The sequence below is a fragment of the Microcaecilia unicolor genome, chromosome 6 (genome assembly GCF_901765095.1).
Source record: "Microcaecilia unicolor chromosome 6, aMicUni1.1, whole genome shotgun sequence".
In the NCBI taxonomy this organism is placed as follows: domain Eukaryota; kingdom Metazoa; phylum Chordata; class Amphibia; order Gymnophiona; family Siphonopidae; genus Microcaecilia; species Microcaecilia unicolor.
Window position 1 is genome coordinate 270,216,411 of NC_044036.1, and position 24,906 is coordinate 270,241,316.

Here is a 24,906-nt window from a genome sequence, read left to right on the forward strand (position 1 = left end):
TCAAATCTAATCATACTATGATCACAGTTATCAAGCGGCCACAGCACCATTACCTCCTGTACCAGACCATGTGCTCCACTACAGATTAGGTCTAGAATTTTTCCTCCTCTTGTTAGCTCCTGTACCAGCTGCTCCATAAGCAGACCTTGATTTCGTCAGGGAATTTTACTTCCATAGCATGCCCTGATGTTACATTTACCCAGTCAATATCGGGGTAATTGAATCACCCATTATTATTGTGTTGCCCAGTTTGTTAGCCTCCCTAATTTCTACATCCATCTGTTCATCCTGGCCAGGTGGATGGTAGTATACTCCTATCACTATCCTTTTCCCCTTTACACATGGAATTTCAATCCATAGGGATTCCAAGATATGTTTTGTTTCCTGCAGAATTTTCAATCTATTTGATTCAAAGCCCTCCTTAACATACAATGCTACCCCTCCACCAATTCGATCCATCCTATCAATATGATATAATTTGTACCCTGGTAAGACAGTGTCCCACTGGTTATCCTCCTTCTACCAGGTCTCAGAGATGCCTATTATATCTAATTTTTCATTTAATGCAATATATTCTAACTCTCTCATCTTATTTCTTAGGCTTCTGGCATTCACATATAGACATTTCAAACTATGTTTGTTGTTCCTATTTACATCTTGCTCAGTAGTTGACAGTGTTAATTTGCAATCTTTTGTCTGATTTTTATTTAAAGATACCTGATCTACTATGGCCTCTTTTGCAACCTTGCTATCGGGATCCCTATCTTCCCTGTTTTGGTGATATCAGGGAAGATAGGGTATTCTGATAGCAAGGTTGCAAAAGAGACCATATAATAGATCAGGTGTCTTTAAATAAAAATCAGACAAAAGATTGCAAATTAACACTGTCAACTACTGTACCCAGTTCTCAGGGCACACCCAACCAGTCAGGTTTTCAGAATATCCACCATGAATGTGAATGAGAGAGATTTGCATACTGAGGAAGCAGTGCTTGCAAATTTCTCTCAGGCACATTCATGGAGGACATCCTGAAAATCAGAATGGCTGGGTGTGCCCCAAGGACCTACAGAATCATCTACCACATCTGCCCTGCAGTTGGTCCAAAAAACAGCTGAATGCATGTTTGACAAGAATAAGATTTACCAGCATTGCCCCGAACAAAAAAGCCAGTTTGAGAGTAGATCCAATTTCAAGTTTGCATCTTGATAATTTAAGGTTTTATATGGAGGTATGCCTGGTTATTTAAGAAACCTTTTGGACCAATGTCAACCACAGCATTCCCTATGGCTACAGGGAGTTCATCAGTTGGTCATGCTAGGATGGTGAAGAGCTGTGCCACTGTTTTCTGTTTTGCCCAATGCCGTGGAACACATGGGGAGAATTATGACTAACTTTAAAGATTTTTGAAGGCTCATCTCTATAGGATGGATTTTGGATGAAGTATTAGGGAAGGGAAAGTTTGGTCTTATGCTGTTTAGTCTGTGATTTATTCTTTTATTAATGTTCAGTTGGAATTTGCCTTGATCACTTTTTGCTAGGTGGACTATAAATTGTAATAAATATGATAAATTTGCAGATACTATTGAAATAGCCATGAATGTGATGGGATTCAATTTCCATCTTCTAGTAATTATACTGCACTTAGCAGCAGGCTGGTTATGACATATTTCCTCTGGCCTGTCAGACGTGCTGACAACCATCCCCCAGTGTCTGCTGCCACCGGACTCTACTGACTGAAACAGGGCTTGGAAAATGGATTACTGGCGTGTGGAGAAAGTACACTGCATGTCCAACAGCTCTCCAGACACATGATCCCAAAGCCAACTTCACAGAGATTGTGTTGGCACTCATGTTTCTTTATATGTTTGTTCTGCAGTGCTGTTAAATATGTATATTTTTGATACCGTTTCATAGTAGTGCTATTACTAGGTTTCAGTTTGCTGTTTCCAAGTTTACTTCATTTATTGTATTTATGTTTATATTTGGTCATTTTACTAATATTATGCTGTTAACAAAACCAAGTTTTATGTTAAATTGTACCTGCTGTAGGTTGAAGATCAATGTAATTGGCTTGATATGTTTGTATATTGTTGCATTATTAATAAAATACTTAAAAAAAATTGTACCTGCTGTACACCGCCTTGGGTAAATCTCTTTAAAACTAACTAAATAAATAAATAAAATTAACATTGGCTATAGATTAGAGGCCAGATGCATGGTCCTCACAGAGGTAACTGAGCAGAGAGAAGGCTGGGTACAAGATATTTATTTCCCTCATGCAGACTGTTGTCAAAACAGGGCATCATGATGGATCTCTATCTGCTATAGGACAAGTGCTTTTTTTGTGCCGGTACGCGTCGGTACGGCGTACCGGCACCTTTTTCCGCAGGTCCTGCGATTCTCTCTCCCCTCCCCTCCCTGTCCAGCGATTCTCTCTCCCCTCCCCTCCCTGTCCAGCATGTCCCCATCTCTCCCCTGCCCTCCCCTCTCCAAGTCGGCGAACCGGTCCGGAAGTGACGGCAGCAGTGAGGCAGGCACGCACGCAGCAGGCAGGTTCGTCTTCGTCTCTCGCGTTGCTTCCCTCTCAGCGCGTCCCGCCCTCAGCACGTCCCTCGAGGGCGGGACGTGCTGAGAGGGAAGCAACGCGAGAGAAGACAAAGACGAACCTGCCTGCTGTGTGCGTGCCTGCCTCACTGCTGCCTTCACTTCCGGACCGGTTCGCCGTGACTTAGGGAGGGCAGGGGAGAGAGGGGACATGCTGGACAGGGAGGGCAGGGGAGGGGAGAGAGAATCGCTGGACTGGGAGGGGAGGGCAGGGGGGAGAGGAGACATGCTGGACATGGGCAGGGGAGGGCGGACGGAGAATTGCTGGGCATGGATGAGGGGAGGGCAGGGGAGAGAGACGACATACTGGGTACAGAGGGCAGGGGAGGGGAGAGAGAATCGCTGGACATGGAGGTGAGGGCAGGGGGGAGAGGAGACATGCTGGACATGGGCAGGGAAGGGCAAGGGAGAGGACGGAGAATTGTGTCGCGTCCGCTGCTCCCTCCGGCGCTTCCGCCATGGGGGGCGAGAACCGGTGTCCTCCGCGACGAGGGGCGGCGATTCGGGGGCCGCGGCGGGGAGCTGAGGCCCGCCGCGGTGATGGCCGCTCGGTCCGGGGCCGAGGCCTGAGGCCGGCGATTGCGGCCGCCGGTCTCTCGGTCACCGGCGGGGGAGGAAGTGTTCGCGCTGGAGTAAGAGGTGGTGCCCGGGCGCGTTGGCCAGCGTTCTCGTCTCTCCCGGGCGCGGGGGGTTGGAGCTCCGCCTCTGAGGTGCTGGATTGGGCAGACAGAGCCAATCAGAAGGGCTCTGTCAATAGCCAGGCCCGGGTTGGTTGGCTATACCTGCGGGGGCGGGGTGGCTAATGCTGTGCAATACTTAAGGATGAGACAGAGTCAGAACTTTGCTTCAGGTTCTGTTCCCGAGGCCTGTTCCCTGTGGTTCCTGTGTTTCTCTGCGTTCCTTGTTCTGCTGGTTTTTGACCTTTGGACTGTTCCTGGTTTTCCCTGCTCGCTGCCTGCCTCGACCTCTTGCCGGATCTTGACTTCGTTGTCTGCTGCCTGCCCTGAACTTTGCCTGTTATCGGATGTTCTCTTTCTTCATCTGCCCGCTGCTCTCCTGGTCCCTGTCCGGGTCAGCTCAGCTCCCCGCGGTTCCTGAAGTCCCGTTGACCGTCCTTGCACATAAGACAAATTGCTGGGCATGAATGAGGGGAGAGAGGCGACATGCTGGGTATGGAGGGCAGGGGAGGGGAGAGAGAATCGCTGGACATGGAGGGGAGGGCAGGGGAGAGAGAGGACGGAGAATTGCTGAGCATGGATGAGGGGAGGGCAGGGGAGAGAGGTGACATACTGGGTATGGAGGGCAGGGGAGGGGAGAGAGAATTGCTGGACATGGAGGGGAGGGCAGGGGAGAGAGAGGACGGAGAATTGCTGGGCATGGATGAGAAGAGGGCAGGGGAGAGAGGCGACATACTGGGTATGGAGGGCAGGGGAGGGGAGAGAGAATTGCTGGACATGGAGGGGAGGGCAGGGGGAGAGGAGACATGCTGGACATGGGCAGGGGAGAGGATGGAGAATTGCTGGGCATGAATGAGGGGAGGGAGGCGACATGCTGGGTATGGAGGGCAGGGGAAGGGAGAGAGAATCGCTGGACATGGAGGAGAGGGCAGGGGGGAGAGGAGACATGCTGGACACAGGCAGGGAAGAGAGGACGGAGAATTGCTGGGCATGGATGAGGGGAGGGCACGGGAGGGAGGCGATATGCTGGGTATGGAGGGCAGGGGAGGGGAGAGAGGAGACTCGCTGGACATGGAGGAGAGAGAGGAGACTCACTGGACATGGAGGAGAGGGCAGTGGGGAGAGGAGACATGCTGGACATGGGCAGGGGAGGGAGAAGAATCACTGGGCATGGGTGGCTGAAGAGAGGGCAGGGAGAGAGAAGAAATGCTGGACATGGATGGAGGGGAGGGAAGAGTGAGGAAGGAGATGAATGAGGGAAAAGGAAGAGAGGAGAAAAACTGCACATGGATGAAGAAAATAGGTAGAAGCTGGATCCACAGGATAGTCAAGTCTGCGGAGTAGGACCCAGCTTTTACTTACGGATGTAGGGCAAGAAATGAAGAAGAAAGGCGGAAAGTAAAGAAATAAATGGAAAGGAAGCCCTGGAAACGGAGTTAAGAGGACAGATAGCAGCAGAATCGGATAATGGGCCAGCATGATCAGAAAAACAGTCACCAGACAACAAAGGTAGAAAAAGTCATTTTATTTTCATTTTAGTGTCTGGAATATGTCCAAGTTGAGAACTTACATCGTCTGTTACAGGTCCAGTATCCCACTGGGGATACTGGACCTGTAACAGCTTACAGAAATTATTTATAATGAATAAAAATCACATTATTTTTTTCTCCTATACTAGTATAATATTTTCAATGATGTCTGTTTATATGCGCCATGGCTGGTATAAGGGGTGTGGCTAACGTGGGTATGGCTATAATAGGAGTGTAGCTATAATAGGGGTGGGGCCATATGTGGTGACCCCGCCCACAATGAGTACCGGCACCTTTTTTTCTACAAAAAAAGCACTGTATAGGACAGACTGTTAATGACTGCATGAGTGGTTTTCTTGTGCCTATGAGGGGCATAATCGAACAGGGCGCCCAAGTTTTCCTGAGGACGTCCTCGCAGGACGGCCCCATGAAGGGACGGAGAAACCCGTATTATCAAAACAAGATGGGTGGCCATCTTTCGTTTCGATAATACGGTCGGGGACACCCAAATCTCAACATTTAGGTCGACCTTAGAGATGGTCGTCCCCGATTTTCAGCGATAATGGAAACCGAGGACGCCCATCTCAGAAACGACCAAATCCAAGCCATTTGGTCATGGGAGGAGCCAGCATTCATAGTGCACTGGTCCCCCTCACATGCCAGGACACCAACCGGGCACCCTAGGGGGCACTGCAGTGGACTTCAGAAAAAGCTCCCAGATGCATAGCTCCCTTACCTTGTGTGCTGAGCCCCCCAACCCCCCCCCCCCCAAAAAAAAACCCATTCCCCACAACTGTACAACACTACCATAGCCCTTAGGGGTGATGTAGGTACAGTGGAGTTGTGGTGGGTTTTGAAGGGCTCACATTTACCACCACAAGTGTAACAGGTGGGGGGGGATGGGCCTGGGTCTGCCTGCCTGAAGTGCACTGCAGAACCCACTAAAACTGTTCCAGGGACCTGCATACTGCTGTCATGGAGCTGGGTATGATATTTGAGGCTGGCATAGAGGCTGGAAAAAATATTAAATTTTTTTTAAGGGCGGGAGGGGGTTAGTGACCACTGGGGGAGTAAGGGGAGGTCATCCCCGATTCCTTCCAGTGGTCATCTGGTCATTTAAGGCACAATTTTGTGGCTTGGTCGTAAAAAAAAAAGGACCAAGTGAAGTCGGCCAAGTGTTCATCAAAGATGCCCTTCTTTTTTCCATTATCGGCCGAGGACGCCCATGTGTTAAGTACGCCCCAGTCCCGCCTTCGCTATGCTTCCAACACGCCCCAGGGAACTTTGGTCGTCCCCGCGACGGAAAGCAGTTGAGGACGTCCAAAATCGGCTTTCGATTATGCCGATTTGGGTGACCCTGTGAGAAGGACGCTCACCTTGTGATTTGTGTCAAAAGATGGGCGCCCTTCTCTTTCGAAAATAAACCTATACATGTTTCAGATTTTCAGATAAATTTATTTTTTGCTGATTTAAGAGTTTCTTGACTTTTTGATTAAAGTTTATGGGGTCCTTTTTCTAACCTGTGGTAAGCACCAGTGTGTGTTAACTGCAGATTAAAAGGGCTTACCGTGGGACATGTAGAAGCGCCCCATGGTAAGTTATGAATGTGCAAGTATAAACCACACTCTAAATAATATTTTAGAATTTTTGTCTGGGGCAGAGAGTAGGCATAAAGTGCAAATCATTTAGCATAACTATATTGTCACACACTAACTGATTAGCGTGGGATTAGTGTGTGAGTCCTTACCACCTACAAATAGGTGACAGTAAGGGCTCACATGATAATTTTTGGTAATGGCCACATGCTTAACATGTGGCCATTAATTCAGAAAATCATTAATTCAGAAATTGAAAAATCTGCCATTTTACAGCAGCAGTAAAAATGGCCCTAGTGGTCAGGAAAGACCTTAAGATCACTTTTTACCACAGCTTGGTAAAGGACCCCTATATATTTGATGATATTAAAATGTTTGAATTTTTTGCACTGTGATTATGAAGGACCAATGATGAAAATTTGAATTACCCATACTGGTATGAGAATATAGCCATGCAGATGGTTTAATTCAGATCTGATTGTCCTATTTTTTTTTTAAATATGTTATATTCTATTCTGGGAAGAGTTCCCAGAATAGAATAAAACATATTCTATTGTGAATGTTTGTGGGTTTCGTTACGAAATACTCTTCTGTTCAACTAGAATTTGTAGTTGCTTTTGGGTAAAATGTACTTGCATAAACCAATTAAGACTTTTCTTGCACTAAAAGGCAGCCATTTTATAAATGGAGTACAAAGATCTATGGATGGTAGAAGGCTTCTATCTGGCCACATTTGAACAATAGATTGTAGATACACCATTTTCAGGCAGTTGACAGGTTTGCAATGCCAGCTTTCAGGCACAATCAGCACTTACGGAACTCTTCTTTAACCTTCTAAGAAATGGGTCTCCTACAGTGATTAGGCAGGAGAAAAGATGCTAAACGCTGTGAGAGGAAAATATTGCATTATGTGCACTCAGCAACAAGACTGTAAAGATTTTATTCTATTTGAAAGCAAAGTTTAAGTCTGCAACATAAACACATATGTAGACATGCAGATTCTCAGTTATTAAAACTGAGTTATATTGGATGAAAATTTGAGAATCACTGATCTAAATGTTTCTTTGTAAAAATGCCACGCAGCACACCATACATAACTTTTTCAGACCATGTTTATGGAGTAATCAACATTTTCCTCAGTCAAAGACCTCTGTAATTCTTTTAAAGTAACCTTACCCCTCAGAGTTACCTTCCTGAGCAGATTCCTTAATTAACCCACAGCTACTGGCTTTGCAGTAACAGCCTGACTGCCAGTGTCTTGATGGTTCCAAACTGTTTCCACTTTACAATGATGGATATCCCTAAAGGACATTCAAAACATATTAAACAATTTTTCATAGCCCTCCCCAATCTGTACCTTGAACAACTTTAACCCAGATGTCTTTCAGCAACTCCATGTTTGCTATATTTAGACCTTTGTCTCAAGTTCATTTCATACAACATCCAGCTCATCTACTGTGTCTGGACATAGGCAGGCTCTATTTTCACTTATTATTGACCCTAAGACAATTTTTGAAACCACAGATAATATGTGTTTGCTGTGACTGTGGGTGTGAAAACTTATGTTGTCATTTCATCTCTTATTCTTAATTACTTTTGGAATTGTTGTACGATTCCCTAGTGTGGCTGTGCCACATGAACTTTATCTTACCACAACATCACTTTGTATTTGTTTACATAGGAGTCTGTAACGCCTCTCCAGTACTATGTAAGCCACACTGAGCCTACAAATAGGTGGGAAAATGTGGGATATAAATGTAATAAATAAATATTTCTATAACTGTTCTTTCACAATGAAAGTGTGGAGTGTGTTGTGAAATTCCAACTTTAAATGTATTTTGAATTGTATTTTTAAGCAGTACAATGTGCAGCATGTATAAGGAAGTGAGGACAGATACAAGGCACTCTGTGTATATATACTGAGGACCAGGTATTTAAAACAGTGTCAAAACAAATTTAAATTACGTTAAGGAATCTTAGATAAGTTGAAAAATTATCCTGCTATGCACATAGCTCTATAACAGGGGTTTTCAATCCAGTCCTCAGGACACACCTAGCCAGTTGTTTTCAGGATAACCAATGAATATGCAAGAGATAGATTGGAGGAAGTGCATGCAAATTTATTTCATGCATATTCATTGTGGATGTCCTGAAAGTCTCTCGATGGGGCATGTGGACTGCTGTTGGTCATTGGGACCTGTGGGCCATAGCAGGCTTGGAAAACCTCTGTTTCTTTGCTATTATATTTTATTTCTATTTCCTTCTTCAGAATATTATTGTAATGTATACCGCTTTGAGGCTTGGGTTTAGGTGGTTAATTAAATAAATGCAACCTTGAACACCTGACTGGCTGAGGGTGTCCCGAGGACTGAGTTGAGAACCCCCACTCTATAATATGAGTGAGTGTGTATACTCATAAGCAAATACACACATTATGCATATTACAAGAGAATTTCTATCTTAGTCAAGATGCTAGTTTAGGTCAAAATTTCATAAAATAATTTAAATTTAGGCTTGATGCTACTTTAAATACATAGTACTCAAGTTAATTAGGAGACAAGGGGTTATTTATTTATTTATTTGTTACATTTGTATCCCACATTTTCCCACCTATTTTTTTTTGTTACATTTGCACCCCGCGCTTTCCCACTAATGGCAGGCTCAATGCGGCTTACATGGGGCAATGGAGGGTTAAGTGACTTGCCCAGAGTCACAAGGAGCTTGCAGGCTCAATGTGGCTTACATAGTTCCGTAACGGCGATCGCCAGTTCCAGTATGAACAAATACAAGGTGTGAATAAGTACTGGTGTGGTTGTGGTAGAATAAGGTTCATGTATGGTAGATACATTGGGGGAACATTAAGGAGGAAGAGGGGGGGGTTGGGGTGTGTCTGTAACGTTCTTCGTTTTGTTGTGTAGCAGGTACTCTGGTGTTTATGTTGGGTCGGTGGGGTATGCCTTTCTGAACAGGTTTGTTTTTAGCTTTTTCCAGAAATGTAGGTGGTCGTATGTTGCTTTTACTATTTTAAGAATCAAGACCTCTTATTGCTTCTGAACATGTATTTTTGCCTAGATTCCACTGAGGGGAAAGGGGAGGGGAGCTTGGGTCTTAGAATTTGCATGACGTTTGTATTATTATAACCAGCACTTTGAGTTGTTTTGTTGTAATGCTGCTTTATTGAATATTTAATAAAATTGTTTACATTTAAAAATGTGGTCCTTAGTCACAGCTTCTGCCAAGAACTTGAATCCTCAGCCTTGCTTCACACCCTCAAATGTGTAGTACAATTGGAGAAATACTCTGATTTCCAAAAGGCACAATCTTTGACTGTCAACCTTTTTGTCCATGCACAATGGAAATATAAATTATTCATTCATGTCATCCAGAGAGAATGTCAGGTGAGTGTGTGTGTGTGTGTGTGTGTGTGTGTGTGTGTGTGTGTGAGGGGGGAGGGACACTGCCTCCTTATACACCATCCACTGCAACTGGCCTTGAATCATGAGCCACAAATAGATTTCTGGTCTCTAAACAGTGACCGTACTGTATCTCCTCCACACCTTCACAAATCCAAACAGGTTCACTACTAATCAGGCCTAAACTTCAGTGTCACATACAAAAGATTTCCTTGTGCCCCTAGGAATGTATAGATTTAAAAAAAAAAAATCACCATTTCTCTCCCTGTCAAAAGAATGATGAGAAGCTCTTGCTGGAAATCAGAATCAATATAATCTGAGTAACCCTAGGAATTACCCCCCCCATACTTCTAAGGATGGCACCTGCAAGTAGGGCATGTTGAATATTTTAAATTTCATCTGTTCCAGGGAAGAGACAAAAGGAGAAACTTGGAGGGCTTGAAAATGAAAAAAAGAATTGTTTTTCTGTTCAAAACCTACAAAAGGTTTTTGTGAAGACAAAGATTTCTGCTCCCCCACCCCTTGCTCTGAAGAAACTATAAACAAACCTGCAGTGTAATGTGCTGTATCCTGCTGGGATGGAGGTGAACAAAACAGCACTGGGATGCTAAAAGCTTCAGGAACATTTACTGCACTAACCAGTAATGATCTCACAACCCCCATCTTCTTATGGAAGGAGTAAAAAGAGGGTCTGCAGCAGTAGTCGCCAGAAAAGCCTTAGCAAAACCCAAAACGTTAAATTTCCCTTTGTAACAAAGAGGCACACAACTGTTGAATGCAAGGTGTGGAGGACACTTGATCACTTTCCTCAATCTGAGGTTGAAAAGGAGGATTAATTTATACCTGTTTGATCTATTTCTGTGAAGCTTGAAAAAAACATGTGCCCATAGCACTGCTGGCAATGTGGCATCCTGAGAAATGAGGGGGATCCCTTTCCCTTTACACTTTTACTGTTACTATTAACAATCTTTAGAGGCTGGTTCTAATCTTACTGTTAATTTATTCAGCATATGCCTAAGTGGCAGACAGAACTGTGACTCTCTCTCAGGCTGGATGCCCTGCAATATGTGCACAGGACTCTGCTGAACACTGGATGCATACTGCAGGGAATCCAAAAGTGCAGCCACTCTCAGATCAGTTTAAGAGGAAGTTGCAGCACTAGGGGGCCCTTTTACCAAGCCAGGGAAGGAAGGGCTACTATTCGGGTAGCATGTGCCAAATTGGCCCTACCTGTGGGTTAGTGCGGTAGCCCAGCAGTAGTTCTGAAGTAGGAGTGCGCAGTTTCCACGATAGAAAATTATTTTCTATTTCCTACCGTAGGAGGGGGCAGTAATCGGCAGTGCAGCCACATTGCTGCATGCTGCCTTATCACTAAACATGTAGCGTGTGAGCCCCTACCGCCTACTAAATAGGTGGCGGTAAGGGCTCAGGAAGTAAACAGCCACGCGCTAATTTTAATGTTAGCGCACAGCCATTTATGGCCCCGTTTTAAAAAAGGCTTTTTTTTCCCATCGTGGTAAAATGTGTCTCAGCATGCGCCAATTTCATGCACCAAAATTAGCACAGACCACTTTTTACTGCAGCTTAGTAAAAGGGGCCCTAAAACCTTTTTTCGCCATTTCTGAACAAACTTGTACATAAGTAATGCCACACTAGGAAAAGACCAAGGGTCCATCGAGCCCAGCATCCTGTCCACGACAGCGGCCAATCCAGGCCAAGGGCACCTGGCAAGCTTCCCAAACGTACAAACATTCTATACATGTTATTCCCGGAATTGTGGATTTTTCCCAAGTCCATTTAGTAGCGGTTTATGGACTTGTCCTTTAGGAAACCGTCTAACCCCCCTTTTAAACTCTGTCATGCTAACCGCCTTCACCACATTCTCCGGCAACGAATTCCAGAGTTTAATTATGCGTTGGGTGAAGAAATGTTTCTCAGATTTGTTTTAAATTTACTACACTGTAGTTTCATTGCATGCCCCTTAGTCCTAGTATTTTTGGAAAGCGTGAACAGGCGCTTCACATCCACCTGTTCCACTCCACTCATTATTTTATAAACCTCTATCATGTCTCCCCTCAGCCGTCTCTTCTCCAAGCTGAAAAGCCCTAGCCTCCTTAGTCTTTCTTCATAGGGAAGTTGTCCCATCCCCGCTATCATTTTAGTTGCTCTTCGCTGCACCTTTTCCAATTCTACTATATCTTTCTTGAGATGCGGCGACCAGAATTGAACACAATACTCAAGGTGCGGTCGCACCATGGAGCGATACAATGGCATTATAACATCCTCACACCTGTTTTCCATACCTTTCCTAATAATACCCAACATTCTATTCGCTTTCCTAGCCGCAGCAGCACACTGAGCAGAAGGTTTCAGTGTGTTATCGACGACGACACCCAGATCCTTTTCTTGGTCCGTAACTCCTAACGTGGAACCTTGCATGACGTAGCTATAATTCAGGTTCTTTTTTCCCACATGCATCACCTTGCACTTGCTCACATTAAACGTCATCTGCCATCTAGCCGCCCAGTCTCGTAAGGTCCTTCTGTAATTTTTCACAATCCTGTCGTGAGTTAACAACTTTGAATAACTTTGTGTCATCAGCAAATTTGATTACCTCGCTAGTTACTCCCATCTCTAAATCAATTATAAATATATTAAAAAGCAGTGGTCCTAGCACAGACCCCTGAGGAACCCCACTAACTACCCTTCTCCATTGTGAATACTGCCCATTTAACCCCACTCTCTGTTTCCTATCCTTCAACCAGTTTTTAATCCACAATAGGACTTTTCCTCCTATCCCATGACCCTCCAATTTCCTCTGTAGCCTTTCATGAGGTACCCTGTCAAACGCCTTTTGAAAATCCAGATACACAATATCAACCAGCTCCCCTTTGTCCACATGTTTGTTTACTCCTTCAAAGAATTCCTCTTCCCTGTTTCCTTTCAGATGCCATTTGACTGACCAGTGGAAGCTCCCCGTAGGAACAGCAAATTTGAAAGACTGAGATCAATACGCCACATACCCTAAAAGAATGAGGTTCACTACCGGAAATGTCTACTGTTTGGAGACATTTCCCGTAGAGAAACACAAGCAGGCCAGGTTTAAAGATTTTGAGCCCCTGGTACAGAAAAGTCAACCCCCAGCCCATGTGCGGTTTGATAAGAACAAGTTTCCTCGTGTAAAACATACTTTACATGCAGAAAAAGCTCATAAAAATCATCCTTCTCATTTGGCTGCAATCCCTCTCTCCTGAATCTGCAATGCTTCTTTTACCCTGGTCAGGCCACAAAATAGCAGTGACTTCCTACTCACTTTGAGAGCAAGAGAAAGTCTGCATCACCCAAGGTCCTAGTAATTCTACTTGCTCACTTAAAAAATGAAGCTCCCATTCATTTGTGCATTAGTTAAATAAGCATTGCCATACTGGGATAGACCAAAGGCCTTTCAAGCCCAGTATCCAGTTTCCAACAGCTGCCATTCCAAGTCACAAGTATCTACTGATCCCAAAAGAGTGAAGTAGATAAGCAGTGCATTTTCCCAAGGCCACCTTAATAATGGTTTATGAACTTGGGGAAAATGCACCGATCTACTTCACTCTTTTGGGATCAGTAGATACTTGTGATTTGGAATGGCCGCTGTTGGAAACTGGATACTGGGCTTGAAAGGCCTTTGGTCTATCCCAGTATGGCAATGCTTATTTAACTAATGCACAAATGAATGGGAGAGCACTACACTTCATTTTTTTAAGTGAGCAAGTAGAATTACTAGGACCTTGGGTGATGTAGACTTTCTCAGTTTTCTCTTGCTCTTGAAGTAAGGTTTATGGACTTCTCTTTTAGGAACTTGCCCAACCATTTTTAAACCCTTCTAAGCTAACTGCTTTTAACACATTCTCTAGCAACAAATTCCAGAGTTTAATTACACACTGAGTGAAGAAATATTTTCTCCAGCTTGTTTTACATGTACTGCTTCACAACTTCATTGTGTGCCTCCTAGTCCTTGTACTTTTGGAAAGAATAGAAAAGCAGTTTGTGCCTACCTTTCCATTCCACTCATTATTTTATAAACCTCTATTATCTCCCCTCAGCTGTCTCTTCTCCAAGCTGAAGAGCCTTAACCTGTTTAGCCTTTCCTCCTAAGGAAGTTGTCCCATCCCCTTTATCATTTTGGTTGCCTTTCTCTGTACCTTTTCTAATTCCACTATAATGCATCAATCTACCTGAAACATGTATCTACAAAGAGATTTGATTTTAACATTTTCCTAATGCTTTTTAGCATGAGAATTCGAATTGTCACAAGATGATGATAAAGACAAGTTTACAAGGCAACAAGAAAAGGGTGTGGAAAGTTGATTTGCTCATCATAGGTTAAAAAGAGATGCCAAAAGAAAGGATTATGCACATTTCCAACTCCCTACAAATACCAGAGAATATGAAAAGAAAAAGAGAGAAAGAGAAAGAGAGATGACCTTGCCCCAAGTTCAAAAAATAGTTTTGCTTGTTTGCCCTTGAAACAAGGATAGATCTGCATATACCCTACAATTAAACCAAATAGGTTCCCAGTTGTAACTTCCCCCCCAGTGGCTCTAAAACAAACAAGGGTCCATGTTTACTAAGCTGCACTGTATGTACGCAAACATTTTAGCGCATGCTAAAAATTAGCACGTGTTAACGATAGAGACACCCATAGGAATATAATGGATGTGTTTATCGTTAGCGCACGCTGAAAAGTTAGCGTGCCTACAGAGCGGCTTAGTAAACAGGGCCCATGGTGTTAATATGACACACAGATTAATCTCTCAAACCAGGGAGGTGGTAACATATGAACCAGCTCTAGTGTTTGATTGCTTTGGTGCTGCACAGATCCTATTAACAATTTATATAGAGACAACAAAGGTATTCCCTTTTAGTGAAATAATAAATATGTGTCTCCCTATTACCCTAAAGGGGAACATTCTTATTTTTCTAGTTCTAGATAGTAACATGCACTCCAGTTTAAAAAAAAAGAATGGCATTCACTATCTATGCTGCGGACTAGCCACAGTCACCCCAGGGTCAGCTGCTATGCCAATAAGCAAGCAATAAAAGCAAGATCCTTGATGACATGGTAACATGTCTCTGTCTTCTCCCAGCTCAGATCTAGCACTCTGCTTTACAGCCTTAGCAACCATCACTAGGATAATGACTAGAGGAAACCATTCAGGCAGGACAGCAGCTGGAAAGTAAAATGTACTGGGTCCGGACAGAATCCACCTACACCACTGGCATGGGCACTTTCACCAACACAGCTGTCCCTCCTCCTAGCAGCATCATGAGGGAATGCTCTATGAATTTCAAAAATTGCTTCAAAGTCATATTTCCAATTTCTCTACAATGGCAAGAGTGACTTGCCACGTGACGTTCAGAATCATGACCCAGGGTACGCAAGTCCGATCTAGTTTCTTTGGAAAAAACAAAAGTGTGTGCAGTTTCAGTCAAAGAGAAGCATATTTAAAAGCAGTAATGACACGTCTTTTCTCCATCCTGATGCAAATGGACTCCGCTCAGTAATCTAGGCATGCATAGCAGATCAGTAGAAAAGTACTTACGATAACAGAAAATTAAGGCAGAAAAAAGGACTAGACTGACCCATCCAGTCTACACAGTTAAGATCTTATGGGCCAATATTCAGCCCAGAGTAGTCAGTGATCTTAAAAGCACTGACCACAGCAGGAATAATATGACATGGTTATTCAATGCCAGGCCTAAACTGGGCATCAGAATTGAATATCCAAGTCTTGACCAACTGCTGGAAGTTATCTGAGTGCCAACCAATATTCAGGCTGGATAAAGTTAGAACAGACTTTCTGCTCTCATAACTTTATCTGGGCAAGTTGTCACTAATTGGGTAAATTCCAGCTCCGTCCAGACTCTGCCCCTGGACTGCCCCAGCACTAATAGTGCAGTGGTGGTCTCCCCGGATTTTCAGTGACACTGTCCATTTATGGGCCACCGGTGTGATTTAACCGGTCAGGAGCCTGTCCTGCCCAATTAAATTGTTTTAAATATCAGTCTGTTAGTATTCTTTCATATTAACATCTCTATTGATTTTGCCAGAATATTTACCTTACAAAAGGTAGTCTGAAATCATTTTTGAGGCTTCCTTTTAGAAACGGCTGTCTGGACGCCTCTTGTTCCTCCCTCCCCGCCCAATTTCAAGCCACACCCCTCCTGCATTCTGTGATCCTATTGGCTAAACAGCAAAGATGAGAGATCCAGACAGGTTTCCAATATGCTGGGCAGAAATAGGGCATAATATCTGGCAGACACAGAATATAGTCCAGTCACTATGGCCCTCTGAGGACCATTCTGAAGGTCCATTTTAGGGTAATCATAGTATGCAGAACAGCTTTATTCTTAAGACCTTATATGTGCAAATATCCCTGAAGAATAGTCAATGTGGATATCCTGGAAAAAAATGTGTAGTACCCTGGAGAAAGAGTTATACCCTTGATGTAATGACAAAGGGGTTCGACCCCGTCTCATCTGCCCGCAACCTCAGAGTTATCTTCGACTCCTCCCTCTCCTTCTCTGCACATATCCAGCAGATAGCCGAGACCTGTCGCTTCTTTCTGTATAACATCAGCAAAATTCGCCCTTTCCTTTCTGAGCACACCACCCGAACACTCGTCCACTCTCTCATTACCTCTCGCCTTGACTACTGCAACCTACTCCTCACTGGCCTCCCACTTAGCCATCTATCCCTCCTTCAGTCCGTTCAGAACTCTGCTGCATGTCTTATCTTCCGTCAGGACCGATATGCCCATATCACCCCTCTCCTCAAGTCACTTCACTGGCTTCCGATCAGGTACCGCATACAGTTCAAGCTTCTCCTACTTACCTACAAATGCACTCGAACTGCAGCCCCTCATTACCTCTCTACCCTCATCACCCCTTACATTCCTACCCGAAACCTCCGCTCACAGGTCAAATCCCTACTCTCAGTACCCTTCTCCACCACCGCCAACCCGAGGCTCCGCCCTTTGCGCCTCGCCTCACCCTATGCTTGGAATAAACTTCCTGAGCCCATACGCCAAGCCCCCTCCCTGCCCATCTTCAAATCCTTGCTCAAGGCACACCTCTTCAATGTCGCATTCGGCACCTAACCATTATACCTTTATTCAGGAAATCTAGACTGCCCCAACTTGACATTTCGTCCTTTAGATTGTAAGCTCCTTTGAGCAGGGACTGTCCTTCTTTCTTAAAGTGTACAGCGCTGCGTAACCCTAGTAGCGCTTTAGAAATGTTAAGAAGTAGTAAGTAGTAGTAGGTTCCACAGAATAACTTAACAGGCAGATAGACAGCATGATAACTTGGAGCCATCTCCCTTTGCCCTTTCAGGTGGGCAGAAGACATATCAGCAGACTTAGTGTTGTGTTTCCAGCCCCTACCTGTGCTCTCGCTGGGGGAAGCGATGGTCCTCGGGCATCGCGGCGTCCAGGGGGGCGGAGACGGACCTCCGATGCAGCCGACGCTGCTGCAGGTCGGACCGAGGCCGGCGACCCGCTGGAGCGAACGCCGGCCTCGGAGCCGGGAGCACGCCGGCCAAGATGGCGGCCCCGGCGTCAACGTCGCCCTAGCTAGGAGCGGATCGGCACGGAAGGTCCGCCTCCTCGCACCGGATTGGTGCGCCGGCGCTGAGACTCCGCCTGCAGGGCAGGCCGGCCAATCGAGCGCTCCTTTGTCTGCCAGGACCAGGTGGTTGGCTCCTCTTCCGTGGGGGGGGGCAGATTGGCGCAAGATTTAAACGGAGAGACTGGAGAATTCCAGTGCTTCCGTTTCTTTTGTCAGAAGCCGACACAGGGGATCTCGGAGGCTTGGCTCTTCAGAGACTGTGTTCCTTTGCCTTGTTGCCGTCCTTGCCAGCTGCTTTCAGAGACTGTGTTCCTTTGCCTTGCTGGCCGTCCTTGCCAGCTGCTTTCAGAGACTGTGTCGTCATCCTTGCTGGCCATCCTTGCCAGCTGCTTTCAGAGACTGTGTCATCATCCTTGCTGGCCGTCCTTGCCAGCTGCTTTCAGAGACTGTGTCATCATCCTTGCTGGCCGTCCTTGCCAGCTGCTTTCAGAGACTGTGTCATCATCCTTGCTGGCCGTCCTTGCCAGCTGCTTTCAGAGACTGTGTCACCTTCCTTGCTAGCCGCCCTTGCTAGCTGCCTTCAGAGACTGTGGCCCTCTTCAGTGCTAGCCGTCCTTGCTAGCTGTCTTCAGAGACTGTGGCCCTCTTCAGTGCTAGCCGCCCTTGCTAGCTGTCTTCAGAGACTGTGGCCCTCTTCGGTGCTAGCCGCCCTTGCTAGCTGTCTTCAGAGACTGTGGCCCTCTTCAGTGCTAGCCGTCCTTGCTAGTTGTCTTCAGAGACTGTGGCCCTCTTCAGTGCTAGCCGTCCTCGCTAGCTATCTTCAGAGACTGTGTTCCTCCTCAGTGCTAGCCGCCCTTGCTAGCTGCCCTTCAGAGACTGTGTTGCTGACTCCCTACCAGGCCAGTCGTCACCCCGCGGTTCCAGCAGTCCTGCTGGCCGCCTGCAGCTGGGGGCTCAACCCCTGGTGAACGGCGGTCGCCGCAGGTGAAGATTCGGGGTGCACGGCTGTCCTCTGAGGTCTTGCGGGGCCTCAGGGAACCTAAGGGCTCACTCACTACAGAAACAGGACACTTAGCTTTAGTACATCATGAGATAATTTGCAAATTTGCAACACACTGAGTTAAGTGCCATATCACATACTGCAGTCTTGTTAAGGAGTGCTAGTTACAATCCAGAAATACAACTCTGTCCTGGGTTTCAATGGGAAATATCTAGTGTCCAATGCACCCTTGACAGAGAATTCAGAGAAACCTCAACTGATCCCACAGTTTGGCATAGGACACTGTAATTTCTAATGTGGTTTAAGGACTTTAGACAAGTCCAAAAGTTTTGGGTATCCTCTATGATGCAGGTGCTCAGTGTGGCACTGCATGCAAATAGATCTCATGAATATTCATTGAAGAAATCCTGAAACCCAGCTAGATTGCGGCCCTCAAGGACCTACATTGAGCATCAATGCCCTAGGATATTTTGGATTGTACGACATCTCTTCTCAACCCACCTCCAAGACTGAAGGAATAAATGCTTAAATTTGATCTCCATCAAACAAGATTTATATTTACCCTTACAGTTCAAGCTTCTCCTTCTTACCTACAAATGCACTCAGTCTGCAGCCCCTCATTACCTCTCTACCCTCATTTCCCCTTACATTCCCGCCCGTAACCTCCGCTCACAGGACAAATCCCTCCTCTCAGTATCCTTCTCCACCACCGCCAACTCCAGGCTCCGCTCATTCTGCCTTGCCTCACCCTATGCTTGGAATAAACTTCCTGAGCCCTTACGCCAAGCCCCCTCCCTACCCATCTTCAAATCTTTGCTCAAAGTCCACCTCTTCAATGTTGCTTTCGGCACCTAACCTTTATACTTTTCAGGAAATCTAGACTGCCCCTATTTGACTGACTATACATTTGTCCTTTAGATTGTAAGCTCCTTGAGCAAGGACTGTCCTTCTATGTTAAATTGTACAGCGCTGCGTAACCCTAGCAGCGCTTTAGAAATGTCAAGTAGTAGTAGTAGTAATATTTATATTTACCCTTAGAAATGGACCTTGAGAGATATGCTTACAAGATAGCTAATGTTGATCACCACCCATGGTCTCACACCTTCAAAGACATTTTTATTTTACAAAGTCCCCTAAAGTAGACATATGAGCCAAAACATGGCCAAGTTGGAACTTCCAGTTTAATTTGTCGTTTTTATCGTGCTGACATCTTGCTTACCATATCTGTGTTATATGAATTATCTAATACATTGCTAATTAAGGGGTTTAATTTGTATTGTGCTGACATCAAAAATCTCATATCTGTGTTATATTAATGTTCCTCCATGCTTCCTGTTACGATATATCATTTGTACCCTGCTGACATTTATCATATTTCTGTTACATGATAATTCTACTGTGCTGTTTTAATGGGTATATTTATTGCTATTATTAGGATTCAATCTTCCTGTCTCCAATTTTATCTCATTGATCGTATTTATACTTATATTTGGTCTAAAAAATGCTCTGCTGTTAACATAATTTTAAGTTTTACATTAAGTTGTACCTGCCTAAGTCTGACAGTGCTATTGAAAGATGTGATTCTTACAGCACAAATACTGAGGCAAAAAAAGTTCAGTAATGTTGAAGAATTATTACTCAGAACCAGAAACTTGACATGTCACAGTCTGATGACCCCTGACACAAGCTCTCGCCAAAACATGGCCCATGTTGGGCCCCTGTGAACAACATTTGGTATTTGGATTTGAGACACATCTTTATATCTGGTAGACTCCTGAGTGATCTATCATTCCTCCCTTTGGTCGTCACCACTCCTCTTTCCTGTTGTTTCAAAGTCATACCTACTGTACACCGCCTTGAGTGAATGTCTTCATGAAGACAGTTAATAAATACCAATAAGTAAATAGTTTCTGGGACTGGATCTTAATTTAGTATATTTATTATTGTGTTGATTTTTTTATGTTTAATATGCATTAAAGATTACTCTTACAGTTTCAATTGCATCTTTATGATCTTGACATATTCTTTTCCTCATAATTCTTCTCTTGTAGCTTGCCTTGTGATGGCATAGTCTTTCTCCTCTCTTTGCTCATGGCCCCACAGCCAATCAGGTTTTCAAAGAGCTCCGCAATGAATATGCATGTACTGCCTATATGCAAATCTCTCTCATGCCTATACATTGTGGAGATCCTGAAAACCTGACTAGCTAGGTGTACCTTGAAGGTTGGGTTGAGAACCCCTGTCCTAATCTATGGGAAGATGATCAGAAGCAAATGCAGGCGCTAGAGGCTGTTAGCACCATACTAGTGCCTGTGTTTGCTACTGCCCCATGTTCAGAGCCTCCAAGCACGTGAAACAACGTGCTCATGGGCTCTGAATGCAACTAGTATGCAAATGCATGCAAAACAGGGCTCTTAGAACAAGTAGCATGCAAATGCATGCTAAACCTATTCATCCCCAATGATCAGCAATCAGCGCGCCAAAGATTGGCACGCTGGCCACTGCAAACCCTACACCAGCTCGGAGCTAGTGTGAGGGTTTGCAGACCATTGGGGAGGAATGGTGAGCCCTGTCCAGCATGCATTTGCATGTTAGCAGGCCCCCATTCCCCCCACTGAAGCAACCCTCCCGCAGGACCCGACTGATGACTCCCCCCCCCCCCCAGCGATAAGGGGCTGGAGGTCCGGGGGACTTCTGGTCCCCCCAACTCCCTCCAACACAGGTTCAGGGGGGGCTGGAGATCCTGTGGGTCTCCAGCCCTCCCTAAACCCCCCCAGCATTTCTAAGAAGTCCTTGGTGGCCCAGTGGGCGACCAACAACCCCCCCCCCCAGCAACAGGGGGATGGAGGTCTGACGGACCTCTGGTCTCCCTGAGCCCCTCCCGACACAGGTTCAGGGGGGGCTGGAGATCCGGTGGGTCTCCAGCCCTCCCTAACCCCCCCCCCAGCATTGTCAAGAAGTCCCTGGTGGCCCATTGGGCTGTGGTCAATCCCCCCACCCCCTACCATTGGTTGGAGGAGGGAGGTGGCCTTCCTCCTCTTTCTTCAGTGCCACCTGCAAAATGGCGGTGCCCAGCCATGCCCAGTGTATCCTGGGATGCGCTGGGTGGGGCTTTACACTAATGTGGAGCTGAAGAAAGAAGAGGGAGGCCACCTCCCTCTTCCAACTCAAGGTAGGGGAGTGGGGGTATTGATCGCAGCCCACTGGACCACCAGGGACTTCTTGTTAATGCTGGGGGGGAGTGTTGGGGGGGCTGGAGACCCACCAGATCTCCAGCCCCCCTGAACCTGTGTCGAGGGGGGGATCATGGGGACCGAAGGTCTGCTGGACCTCCAGCCCCCTGTCACTGTGGGGGATTGTCGGTCGTCCACTGGGCCACTAGGGACTTCTTAGAAATGCTGGGGGGAGGTTAGGGGGGGCTGGAGACCCACTGGATCTCCAGCCCTCCGTGATCTGTATCGGATGGGGGGGTGTCAGGGGGACCGGAGGTCCGCTGGATCTCCAGCCCCCAATTCGCCTTGCTCGGGGCAAGGGTAGTTGGGGTCTGGTGGTCCCATGGACCTCCGGCCTCTGTGTTTGACAGGTCTGGGCTTTTGACAGCCCAGACCTGTCAAACAAGTGCGTGAGGATTGCGCTCAGGCACAATCCTCCCGCACTTCTACCCCATGATCAGAGAGAATTGCGTGCTTAAATTTGCATGCAATTATCTCTGATCATAGGTGTGGTAAAGCCCCGCGCTGTTCCAGCCCTATTTTTAGAGCACTGTTTGTAACAGCACGGGGCTTTTGATCATCTGCCCCACTAATGCTTTGATCATGGTATATGCCATTCTCACATGTAGAGTAGCTGCAGTAAAACAAGTTCTTAATGCTACATAGCCCAAATAATAATAATTTAAAAAACAGGGAATCTAAGCATGTGTGTATATATAATTCTTTTTTTTTTTTTTTACATACACAATGTATTTTACAGACATATACAGTATGCATCTTAAGTCAGCTAGAATGAAATGCTTTCCTGCAGCAGCGGTTGTCAGCCCGAAACAGGGTTCAGCCCCTCCCCAACCAGGCTAAGATAGATTTAAGCGATGCATGCATATCTCTCATGTATAACGGGAACAGTTCAGGCAGTTTTTTCTTCCCTGATTATGGCTAAGGAACACATCAGCACAAAGAGTAAGCAGACAGGTTCCCAAGTCCTTAGGAGCAATCTCAAAATCCTTCAAAGAAAAAAAAAAAACTAAATAAAATTCCTTAACCCTGAATTTGTCAAAATTATCTTCTGCCTAAGTCGGCATAGCACTATATTTTGACACAATGCACTTGCTGAGAACAGACCCAGGTTTTGAACGAACGATGCCGAAGCACCATTTTTCAAAACTTACCCAGGATTAAAGAATGTATTCATTTCAGTCTATGCTGGATTTGGGCTTTCAGTTTGTCATGCAGAATAACTCGGTGTGAACTGGATTGGTAAATAATAAAAGGAATGCTCATTGTGTTTCCCAGCTGCAATCGACTGGATCTTTGCATCATTTCAGTAATTGTAACTGCAGAAAATAAAGGCACATTTAACCTTTGCAGGTTCTATGAACAATCCTATGGCACAAGCATTTGTCAAGCCTTTAGACGCCTCTTGTGCAGAAAATAAGGATATAGGGGATTTTGCATCAACAATCTATAAAGAGGCCCCTGTTTATTATAGACATCCACTTCCCTATGCTCAAACCAATGTGTGTGGTCCCTAGTCCCACAGACGGAAATCCACTGACCTCAAGCCATTAAAGAGCTGCTTAGATTTATCCAGCAGGTAGCAGAAATCCGTCACCGTCTTCCTCTCACTCTGAGGGATATCGTCCTCGATTCCTCCGGATGACATCGCTTCTCTCACCACCAGCTCAGTCTGCAATAGAAGAGACTTTTCTCTTACTGGTTTGTGAAGAAGTCAATTTTAAGAAAGCTGAGCAGTGCAACATGAAAGAGAGAATGCGATATAAGCATAATGAATGTACAAAAAGCTCCTTGCCTGAAATTACAAGCTCAATATGTTATGTTCCTTAGTCCGCATCTTTGAAAATTTACTAGGGCTGAGCACCTAAGTTTATACTCAAAAATCTCACTACCACGCACCAATCTGGAGCTACTGCTATGTAGGCGCTCACAATATTCCTATGGGCACCTACACAGCGCGGGCTAATTTTTAGTGCACGCTAATGGACGCTAGCATGCCTTTGTAAACGGGCTCCAAGTTTTGTTCCTGGAGGATTAAGTGACTTGCCCAGAGTCACAAGGAGCTAAAGTAGGAATCAAACCCAGTTCCCCGGGTTCTCAGTTAGTCTACTCCTGCACTCTCATGCCCTTTCAAAAATTAAAACAAAAATTAAACCTATCCAATAGATTCTTCATCTACTCCTCTCTCTCTCACACACACACACACAAAATTTCCCTCTCTAATTCTATCTCACCACATCTCCTCTCCTCCTACTTACATAAGCTTATTGTTTATCGTTTATTAAATTTGTCATACCGCTTAGGTGTGAACAAATTAAAGCGGTTTACCTAAAAACAAAATACAATTAAATAAAAACAGAAAGGAATGCCAATTTATGACAGGAAAGAACTACTGATCACTCACTCAAGACAAAAGAGAATACATATAAATTACATATAAATTAAAATACATAAAGGACAATCAATGAAATCACCACTCATACATTTCCATCCATTATTCCTGGTCTGTCATCACAAAAATCAACCAAATCATACAGAAAAAGCCTGTTGAAAAAGGTGAGTTTTCAAGAGCTCAGAAAGGAGTGTAAGGTGTTTCAAGACGAAGCTGCTATGGTAGGAAATTCTAATGTGCTGGGGCCAAGAAATAAAATGCACTTGATCTAAAATGCCTTTTGCCATACTGGGACAGGCCAAAGGTCCATTAAGCCCAGTATCCTGTTTCAAACAGTAGGCAATCCAGGTCACAAGTACCTGGAAATATACCAAAAAGAGTCAAACAGATTTTATGCTGCTTATCCTAGCAAAAAAAAAAAACACTACAGATTTTCCCAAGTACATCTCAATAATGGCTTATAGCAGTGTTTCCCAAACTGTGTGCCGCAGCACCCTGGTGCGCCATGGTGAACTCACTGGGGTGCCATGGAGAGAGATGGGATAAGGGCACACACACACTGCAGTGAATCCAGGGTCCTGCAAGAGAAGTGAATCCTGCCCGTTGCCACTGGTGAGAAAGGTACTGCAACTGCACCCTTGATAGTGCCGCTCCTACTTCAACAGGTTCAGCATCTCTGCCTCTCCTCTCGCCTCCCCCAACAGATCCAACATCTTTCTTTCTCCCTCCCTCTGGGAAGATCCAGCATCTCTTCCTCTCCCTAGACCAATCCAGCATTTCTCTCTCTCTCTCCCCACCCCCTCCCCCAATTTGTTAACCCTTCTCTCTTCCAGGTCCATCCAACTTCTGCTG

General features: G+C 45.3%; 1 protein-coding gene across 1 annotated transcript in view; it reads right to left on the reverse strand.

The window, feature by feature from the left end:
* The window catches only part of SCAI (suppressor of cancer cell invasion), a 275,975-nt gene that overhangs the window by 177,568 nt on the left and 73,501 nt on the right, over positions 1-24,906 (reverse strand). The window contains 1 exon segment of the mRNA XM_030206106.1: positions 23,204-23,334. Within this exon segment, the coding sequence (XP_030061966.1) occupies positions 23,204-23,310 (107 nt within the window). The 5' untranslated portion in view covers positions 23,311-23,334.